This window comes from Pediculus humanus, genomic scaffold (genome assembly GCF_000006295.1).
Source record: "Pediculus humanus corporis 1103172107768 genomic scaffold, whole genome shotgun sequence".
Classification (NCBI taxonomy): domain Eukaryota; kingdom Metazoa; phylum Arthropoda; class Insecta; order Psocodea; family Pediculidae; genus Pediculus; species Pediculus humanus.
Genome location: NW_002987366.1, coordinates 6,313 through 16,737, shown reverse-complemented (window position 1 = coordinate 16,737; position 10,425 = coordinate 6,313). Strand labels below are relative to the sequence as shown.

The following is a 10,425-nucleotide window of genomic DNA, read 5'->3' as shown; positions in this document are numbered from 1 at the left end:
TAACATAATTTTAAAGAATAAGAGAAATCGATAAATTTAACACAACATAATAATAATAATAATAATACGTGTGTGTGTAAATTAACAAAAAAATCAATTTTAAAAAAATGAAAAAAAATAAAAATAAATAACAATATATTAATTATTTTCTTTTCGAGAGAGAGAGAGAGAGAGACAGAGAGAAAGAGAAAACAAATTAACCCACTATACACGATACCTAATTTATTTATTTATTTATTAATAAATTTTTTCTTTGCAAATTATTTAAATATGTAAGCAAGGAAAACAACTGAAATTATTGCTTATTCAGCCTTTTTAACCCTGACAAAAAAAAATAAAAATATATTCAGTTCAGTTCAAGATTGCACTTTGTAAAAAAAAAAATGGAGACAGAGAGAGAGAGAGAAAATTTTAATTTTTTTTTACCACAATAACGATTCCTTGTTCTGCGCAGGGAGACCCAATTTTAGCCTAATGTTATTCTCCGTTAACGGTCACAGTTGTCCATCGCCAGGGACTGTTGTATGATCGACCTTTAACTTGATTGCTGAAATTTTTAAATAAAATCAATTAAAAAAATAAAAAAAAATACGTCACGCTCATTTACTTTAATAACATTACTATAAATTATTAACATTAACTATAATAACGGTAAATAAAAAAAGAAAAAAAATAATTTGAAATCGAGGAGGGGGCATGCATTGCAAAAATATTAAATATAATGACGAAGCGAAAATCCGTGTGAAGGGAAAGCCTTAATCCCAATCATCGTCCACCATTTAATTTAAAAATAAATATTTTCTGCTAAAAAAACAATTTTATCGAACACACATTAATGTAAATATAAATTTTTTTTAAAACAATATGGCGTTTAAAGGGTTTTGAAAAATTATTTAAAGCTCACTTCGTATAAAAAACAATTTCAATTTTGTAGAGTATATCTATATTTATATATATTATTGATTTTTTTCGTTTATAATATAATTTGTGACGTACAATTACCATAAAATATATAAATAAATAAAAAAAAATTTATAACTTTACGACCTTTAAAGTAACATTTTATGCGTTTATCAATTTTTTTTTTTTTTTTGTGGTTTATATTTATATTTAAACTACGTTGACATTATCGCGAACGTAATGAGAACAAAAAAAACCTGGTAAAATTTAATTTCCTTTTTGAAAAATTACAAATAGTATTAGAGAGAGAGAGAGAGAGAGAGAGAGAGAGAGAAACCAAATCCTATTTTAAAGCTGTAAAATAAAATAATTTAATTAATAATCTGTAACACATTTATTATTAATAAATAATAAGGACATTAATTATGTAATGAAATGTGCAATAATTTAAATTTCCCAGTCAAATAAAATAACTTGTGGGAAAATTTTTTTTCTTCCAATTTAAATATGGAAAAAAAAATTGTTAATTGTCAAAATAAAGTAATTGAACTTACCTGCCAAATAGAGGGTGCCACAATTGACCTTGTCCATCTTCTTGCGGCGGTTCTTCTTCTTCTTTCATTAATATTGGTAAACTATCCGGATCGATGGGTTTCAATAATTTTGGCGGAGACATGTTGGGATCCACGAGATTTTTCACTTTTAATTTCGGCGTTTCCGTTGAAACGTTTAATTTTTCCCGTTTGGATTTTTTGTCTTGCATCGACCAATCGTTACCCTTTTCCTCTTTGACTTTTTTCTTACGTATCTGAGTGTTGAATTGCTGGAGTCGCAATGCAACTTGGTCTGTCAGCTCGCAATTTTCCGCCAACGAATCCCAATTAGAATTATCCAATTGATAATAATTGTTTTTTTCAATTAAATTCGCTAAGGGTTTCACACTGATCGTGGGTGATGAATTTTTCTTATGATGCTGTTGTACGCTCTCGCTCGTCCGATTTCCGTGGTTTTTATGTGTTTTCTTAAGCACGGGCTGTGATTCTTGTCTGAAGCTGTTGTGCTGAGATTCCAAGCGTTTTTGATGCTCCTCAATGCATTTTTGTAAGGAGTTCGATGATGGTTGCCTGGCAGAAGAATAATCATTTTCGATGGCATCGAAAGAAGAATGACTCGTTTCTCCTCCAAAAGATCCCGATAGGGAACACGATCCTTTCGATTGGGAAAATTGCGATTTGATTTGGTGATTTAAATTACGCTCACTTCTATACATGTCTTGTGAAAAAGGTGAGGGTACGTTCGGACAATTTTGAGAAGTTGCAGAATTCTGATGAGACGCAATGACTTCTTGCCACATGGCTAATGTTTTTAAATGGGATTCTATATCCATCGGTGAAGTCGGAGTTAAAAACGGTGAAGGTTGAGGAACTTGACTTATGTTTATTTGGGGTGGTACCGTGAGTTTATTATTGTTTTGATAATTGCTACTAAGTAGCAAGTTCAAAAATGCCATGAATTCCTGTTGATTATCCACTTCAGATTGATTGATGTAAGGAAGCCACAACATCTGTCCCAAAGCAGTAGCCGCAGCCAAATCAGACATATTATTAGCAAGACCTTCGGATTGAGTTTTAGAATTCAACTGAGATTCCAAGATCTCCGCATGATATTTTTGCCATTCAATGAAAGACTCTAAAGATTTTTGATATTTGCTAGATGCCATTTTTTCCGGACTGCTAGAAAGTAATGAACGAAGGTTTGACAAAGACACTGCCAAAACATCAGAATCAGTCACGTGAGAGCAAACTTTTTCTTCCAAAGTTTTTTCCGTATGCATTGTTAAAAGGCGAGGAATTTCACTGGCGGGACTGGCGACGAGAGCCGGTAGCCTTGCTCTTGGTACAAGCAATGGATCAGGTACGGCTAGCAAAGGATTAGACAATACTTCTTTCAGTTGAGAAATAGGATCAGACTTATTGGTAGGAGCCAAAACGTCTTGAAAACTCGATTTAGAAAAGTTTTCTTCGCAAAAATCTTTAAAATTAGTTAGGCAAGATTTAAAATCCGTTGAATTTTTCAACTTTTCAGTGCAATGTTTAGATAATAAATTTTTCAAAGTAATGTCTTCGGATTTTAACTTTTTATTTTTGGATTCACTGTTCAATTCACTTACATAAGAATGCTTTAATGATTTCGATTTCTGACCGTTGGGCATCGCATCCCCAGCTTCGTGTTTTATACTCTGTACCGACGAAAGAAGGTTTTCGAGGTAAGTATTTTGATACTTTTGGGAATGAGCTGGTTTTGGTATAGGAGTGATTGTCACCTCTGGTAATGGTGCCGTCAAGGGTTCCGGGGATCGAACGGATGATGTAACGGAAACAGTCGGAGATATGTTTAGAGAAAAGTTTGATAATTTTGTGCAAGATGGCAAATTTCCATCGGAAATTTTCGGTAGGGTAAGGTCCGTTGGTGTGGACCACTCGTTTCCTTCCATTTCTTCCATTTCACTTTCTTCTACTAGTTCTAAATCAGGAATTACTTTTAATAACGGTTCTAAATCATCGCAATCAGCATCGTTGCAGTCAGGTACAAGATCAGTCACATTGGGTAATAAAGAAGTTGAATTTTCTTCGAAGTCAACACTTTCTTCTTCTTTTGATTGAATTTCAATTGCACTTTGTGGACAATTTTGAGCAGACTTTTCTATTTTTTCTGATTCGTCTTCTTCGGCAGCCACAGCATCGGTTGAGTTTAAAGAGACAGAAGTAGGTGATTCTTCTTTTTCTTCGGTCTCATTCACTGGGTAAATAAGATCCTCGTAATCTCTTGTAAAACAAAAGTCAAGTGATGGCGACCGTGGTAGTAGTATTGCCTTTTCCTCCGAAAAGAACGATTTTAATTCATCACAAGAATTGGATTTGAAAAGCGGTTTTTTATTGTTGATTATATTTGCCTCGTGACAAACAATTTCAACTGAATTGTTAGAGGAACTTTGATTTGAATTTTGCAACGCATTTTCCTGTGACAATATTTTATCATTATTATTTTCACTATCTTCTTTTTTATTAATTTCATCACATGAAACATTGTCCGTATTCAAAGAGTTACTTTCAGATTTTACAACTTTTTCCTTTTTATGCTTTCTACGTATTATTTTCTTAACTTTTTTATTTTTTTTATTTTTCTTTGGTGTAATCAGACTTTCATTCGTTTTTTCAGGCAAAACTTTTGGATTGATTGGAATGATTGCTTCAGCAAAACATTTTGTTTTTGGTATAGCTCTCCATCCCCTATGAGTTTTCTTCAACTTTAACCTATTTCTGGAATCATAGTCTTCACATAACACTTCTATTATTTTCGTATTTTCTTGACGCACCCATAAAAAAATTGGATTTAACTTGGGACTGTTCACCGTCGAGTCTTCCATTAAAACATGACTTTTTTTATTTTTACGTTGATTCAACTTTCGGGAATAAGATCCTTCCGATGAAAGAGATCGAACGGCAGAACACCTACACAGCCTATTGCAAGGACAATTTCCCTTTATGCTTTTGTTTTGACTGCCATCTTTGTCATTTTGGTCTTCGGGATTACGGATTGAATCACATGACGTCGTGACGTCACACTTATTGATCTCCTTTGAAAGAGAATTTAGTTCCCGATGTCGACACCGCAAGCGCTGCCTTCTACTTTCTACATCTTCACTGGTTGAAGCAAAGCTGTATTTATTTGAATTTTCACATGATTCGTTTTCAATATTATTTGAATTATTCAACCCAATAACCATATTTCCAGTTTTCTTTTCCGGATTAGGCTGTCTTTTAGAACGCCTAAGATTTTTTGTATTATTTCCTACAGGAGTTGATTCTTTTCCAGCCATGATTTCTCTTCTTAAACATGCACAATCTGCATCCCTTGCTACATTTTGAGACACTAATTTGTTCATAAAAACTTTTCAGGATACAATCAAGCTTTTAAAAACATTGTTTAAAGCTCTCTTTTTTTTTCTCTCAGTAAAAATTAAAAAGAAAATATATGGTAAATAATAACATTAGTCAAACAAACGGATTTTATAATAGCCACAAAAATTATATACTATAAGCGGTTCGATCGCCATTTTACAAACTTAAAATACCCCGAAATAAACAGGAAAGTGTCCATTTTCCTCTAAAAAGAAAATTAACAGATAAAAAATAGGACAAAACACAAAAAAAAAAGAAAAAAAAACAATAACAATTACTCCGTCCGGCGGAACTTCTCACAAACTGGGTTCGATTCCGAATTCTTTAACATTGCAGTCGAATCTCGAGGCGAAAATAACCGTGAAATAACGGAAAAAAACGAAAACGTTCGAATTTCAACGAAGTAAAATTTCTCCACCTACACGAATTTAAACCTAAAAAATAATTATTATTTATACGTAACTAATTTCCCATTGGTGGATGTTTATCGATAGGCGGATTAACTACGTAAAATCCCACCTATAGTCCTTGCGCAGACACCGATCGTTCTCACTCTAGCGACAATGGACGGAAACATCTGTGTCCTTGACTGCTCTCGATTCTGCCGGATCTTTCAATATTTTTTTTCTATATCCAAGAGTCTTAACCAGTAATCATGGGGGGATAATATTTTAACTCGAATACCCGAACAATATAAAAAAAAACCTAAAGAAAATATAAGAAATAAAAAAAGAATAATGAACTTTTTCACAATGACTATTCGATTTTTTTTTATTAATTTCCAACCTCGAGTAGAATAAATAAATAAAATTTTACGGTACGATATATAAAAATTTATGTTTGTAAAGTTGGCACCTACAATGAAAATAACTTGAAATTGGCGAAACGCCTAAACCAAAAAAAAAATTATTATTATTTTAAAAAATAAAATTCAATTACAGAAATGTTACATTATAAAATATCTCTGTTTTTTTTTTCAGAAAAAAATTAATCTTATTTTTCATTATTACACCATTTATGAATTAAAGGGGAGGGAGGAGGAGGAGGAGGAAAAAATCATTTATTAAATTATTTTAATTAAAATTATGTTACATTTATCATCATCATTATTTTACCAAATGTAATAAATTTACATTTAAGAAGAACACCAAGAACAAAAAAAAATGGAAATAAATAATTTTTTTTTTCTTATTAAATTTATTTACAACAACCTAATCAAAATAATAAATTTTTTTTTTTTTAAATTTGAAATGAATATGTTTAATAATTGTTTAAAAAAATTATTTACGAATGAATAAATTTACAAAAAAAAAAAAATTCATGTACGTCGTTACGGTTGATTTGAAATAAAATAATGTGTGTTTAACGAGATCTGAATTTATAATTTTCCTTTTTTTTTTTTTTTTTTTTGTAAAAACATGTTTTTTTAAAAACATTTTTAATTAAAAAACAATACAAAAGGTTCAGAAAATTAAATTATTTTACGTGATTTATTCAAAATAATAATAATAATAATAATAATAGGAAAAATTTCATATTTGTAAAAATTTTCAAATGTTTATCAAAATTTATTTTAATATTTCATTTGTTTTTAAAATTTATAATATTTTGCAAAAGTACTTTTACTAATTTAGAATTAACGTTTTTTTTTTACAAGAATTATGTTGAATTAAAATTTTTTTTTTATAATAAAATTTAAGTATAAAAAGGAAAAAAGAGGAAAACACACTCATTCCAAATGTGTATAATAAAAATTTAATATTTCAATTTTTTTTTTTTATGACCGTTCTTTTATGACTTTTTCTATGTGAAACCATTTTTCAAAATATTTCATTCAAATATAATATGTAAATATAATAATAATAATAATAATTATTTTACACTTAAAAAATCATTTTTTATTCAAATAAATTTAAGTTCTTCGTGATTTAAAATACAAAATAAAAACGTTTCAATTATTAACTGTATTATTATTATTATTATTATTAATCGATTAAAAAAATTTTTTTTTTTACACTAAATATATTAATTTATATCAACAAAAAAAGAAAAAAAATTTGCATTAATTAATTATAATTAAGTAAAAATTAATTAATTTAATTTAAAAAAAAAAAATAAACTGACTACTTATCAGTAGGCACCGGGGGGATTCGAACCCCCGATCTCCTGTTTACTAGACAGGCGCTTTAACCAACTAAGCCACGGCGCCGATGAAGACGAAGTCTCGTTGGTTTTATGTTAAGTCAACGTTTATTATAAATAATTAAAATAACGCTTTTTAAATGACGTAGGTGATAATTATTATTAAACATCTGGTAAATAATTGATTAATTTTATTTTTTTTTTTTTTTTGAGGTCGAAATTTAAATTTGATAAATGTAAAATAAATGAAGACGATGGTAAAATATATGTATATGTTAATAATAATAAACATAATAATTAAAAATTAATAAAAAAATTTCAAATATTATTTTTAGATATTTTATTTTTTTTTTATCAAACTGTAACAACCTGAAATTCCAAAAAAAAAAAAAAAAAATACTTTTTTCTCTTTGGATTTAAGACAAGTAGTAGTAATCATTTGGAAAAATGAAAAATTTTAAATATTTACCTGTTGTGATTTTTTTTTTTTAGCAAAATATAAAAGCCATAATACGTATATAAGCATTATAATGGCGGGAGCAAGAAGACCAGCTAATATTGTTGTTCTTTTCATTGTGTGATAAAATGCAATTAATATCATAACTACGGTGACACCAACGGCAAGATATCTTCCAGTTCTTCTTCTGTCTTCCTAAAAAAAAAAAAAACACATAAATCTCTTAAATAAGATTTTAATAATATTTAACATGAACATAAACAAAAAAAAAAAAAAATATTTATTTTTACATTATGATTTATATTAATAATTATTCTTACATCTGCATCAGATCTTTGAGTTTCTACATTCCTCGATGGTATAACAACTGCTGCTGTTGCTGCTGCTGCTGGTGTATTTGATTTTTCAATTTTCTCCAAATTAAAACGAACTTTATCATCTCTTTCATCATTTTTATTAATTTTTTCTAATTTTGTACATGTCGTGGAAATTGATTCCTTTTTCACCACATTTTCCCTTTGATTTTTCATTTAAAAAATGATAATTATCACTTTCAATCATTTAATAGATTCTAATTGAAATAATAATAATAATAATACCTGTTAATAATATAAATTAAAAAATACATAATTTTTTAAACAATTTTAATAAAATAATAATCATCAGGTAAATCAAATGAAAAAATAACTTTTTATTTTTATTATTATTATTATTATGTTAATAATTTAACTTTAAAAAAAATATATATTCGGTAAAATTGTATAAAAAAAATATATATAAAAAAAAAAAAAAATTGTTACATATTATAAACATAAATAAAAAAAAAAAAAAACAATGATTAATATTATTAATAAAAACGACGATTTAGTAATAATTTCTTTGAAACCTTGAAAAAATATTTTTAAATACTTGCTAAAATTATAAATCCTATTATTTATTTATTTATTTATTTATTTGTTATTAATTATGTTTTTTAATAATGCATTTGATAAAAAATTAATTAATATAGTTACGTACTTGTTTTGCATATAAAAATTAAAAATATAAAAATGACTAATTATTATTATTATTATTATTATATAAATAAAAGAGTATTTTACTAAAAAAAAAAATTGAAACAGAATATTAATACAAAAAAAAAATATTATAAATTTTAAAGAAAAAAGAAGAAAAACTTGTACTCACAAACTATGATTTAGAAAAACTAAATTTAACGATTAAACAAACCAGCAGTTTAACCGTTTACACACATACATATATATTTATCTTAAATATTTTTAAACTTTAATTCCTGTAGGATAAATAAAAAAAAGAAAAAAATTACTTTTATTTTTGCTTTCTTCCTTCTCTTTTATAAACAAATTTTCCAACAAGCTTTTAATTTGTTATTTAATAGAAAGCAGTGAGGAAAAATGTTTATAAAAAATTTTTGTTTTTGTTCATTTTATTTGTCATCTATCATCATCATCATCATCATCATCATCGACTTTTCAATACAAATATTTTAACTTTCTCTCTCATTAATTAAACTTTATTTTTATTTTTTATTTTTTTTAATAATTTGTAATTTAAAAAAATTTTACTGCATCGTTTGATGAAGATATTTAACACTGTATAAAAAAAAAATTCTAAAAAACTTATTCTGTTTCAATTTCATTTACATTTTTTTTTTGTTTCTTATAAATTTTGTGTGGATATTTTACAAGTTTCTTCAAAATCACAATTGTAAAAACTTTTTTTATATGTTTTCATTAGTTTTTCAATCGGACAAAGACCTTCTGCTGGACAACCAGGTAATTTGACTGGACGCTCTTGATGCATTGCTAATATTTTTAATTTGTCATCATCACACCTGCAAAAAGGGAGAGAGGATTAAAAAGGTCAAAGTTACAAATTATAAAAGCCAAAAAAAAATTATCACTCACTTGTAAGATACGATTGCCAAATTACTGGCAAACGAATCAATGTAACCAACTTTCCACAATCTAGGATGATCGAATCTATCATGCGTTAACCTTTTTTCATCGTAATACAAACCGAGATGAGCTAAAAGTTTAAGAATGGCTCCAGAATGTGTGAAATAAAAAGTTGCTCTTGGACCGTCCTCTGATCTGAAATTATAACGTTCGCTTCTTGTAGTTTTCTTCTGGGAAGGAAAGAAAAAATGGGGGGAAACAAAACCTACTTGATGTGTGTCAACATGTCTTTCACCATTGGGCACGCTTGTTGAAAATTAATATTGTGACCGTAACCGTCGATCCAATAATGTTTTAAATCTCTTGAAAATTCCATTATTTTCATTTCTTTTTCGGTAAATACGTAGCACCAAGGTGACGTTTCACGGTTCATGGCACTTTCGAAACCGCAGGCTGTGTACATCATGTCAACAACATCTAAAATAAATATATTTTTAATTCAAACATCATTATTATTATTTCTATACAAATCAAAGGTGCAGCTGCTTTATAAAAAAGGTTTACAAGGTATTCGGAAAAAAAAAAAAAAAAAACAAGGTACTAATTACCATCTTTTGTGTCGCGCTTTTAATTCGATAATACACGTATTCGGTGTTCACACATGTTTTAAAAACTCAAAATAATAATATTATTAATTCACACGGGCAAATTCAAAGTTTCCGTAGTGTAGTGGTTATCACGTGCGCCTCACACGCGCAAGGTCCCCGGTTCGATCCCGGGCGGGAACAAATTTTGAGTTTTTTCTTTTTTTTAACTTGTTCATTTGCAATGTTACGTAAATTACAAAAACAAAAATAACAAAAAAAACGTTAGATTTATTATTATTATTTGTTTTTTCTCATGCGAATTTAAATATTAGATTTAATACATTAATTATTATTATTATTATTTTTAAAATTACCAAAATTTTGCCCCTAATAAATTGAAATTCAATTGATGTACTCAGTATTAAATTTTAATTTCACGTACAATTTTTTAATATTATTTT

The 10,425-nt window shown here is 27.8% G+C and overlaps 3 protein-coding genes and 2 non-coding genes across 5 annotated transcripts in view; 1 reads left to right on the top strand and 4 right to left on the bottom strand.

Annotated features, from left to right (window-relative positions):
- Positions 1-477: 477 nt before the first annotated feature.
- Positions 478-4,846, bottom strand: Phum_PHUM354810 (uncharacterized protein; the record flags this gene model as incomplete). Its single annotated transcript, XM_002427893.1, has 2 exons — positions 478-547; positions 1,455-4,846. The coding sequence occupies 2 exons, from the start codon at positions 4,844-4,846 to the stop codon at positions 478-480; spliced, it is 3,462 nt and encodes a 1,153-aa protein (XP_002427938.1).
- A 2,151-nt stretch (positions 4,847-6,997) lies between these two features.
- Positions 6,998-7,071, bottom strand: Phum_PHUM354800. The gene has a single exon. It is a non-coding gene; the product is annotated as a tRNA-Thr (tRNA).
- A 390-nt stretch (positions 7,072-7,461) lies between these two features.
- Positions 7,462-7,991, bottom strand: Phum_PHUM354790 (uncharacterized protein; the record flags this gene model as incomplete). The annotated part of the gene is made up of 2 exons (XM_002427892.1): positions 7,462-7,656; positions 7,893-7,991. 2 exons carry the CDS (start codon positions 7,989-7,991, stop codon positions 7,462-7,464), a joined length of 294 nt encoding a protein of 97 aa, XP_002427937.1.
- Positions 7,992-9,138: 1,147 nt separating this feature from the next.
- Phum_PHUM354750 (multiple inositol polyphosphate phosphatase 1 precursor, putative) overlaps positions 9,139-10,425 on the bottom strand; it is a gene marked incomplete at both ends in the record, with an annotated part of 3,554 nt that continues 2,267 nt past the window's right edge. The window contains 3 exons of the mRNA XM_002427891.1: positions 9,139-9,313; positions 9,387-9,572; positions 9,647-9,854. Coding sequence (XP_002427936.1) covers positions 9,139-9,313; positions 9,387-9,572; positions 9,647-9,854 — 569 coding nt within the window. The remainder of the gene's footprint in view (positions 9,314-9,386; positions 9,573-9,646; positions 9,855-10,425) is intronic.
- On the top strand, positions 10,093-10,165 carry Phum_PHUM354780. The gene has a single exon. It is a non-coding gene; the product is annotated as a tRNA-Val (tRNA).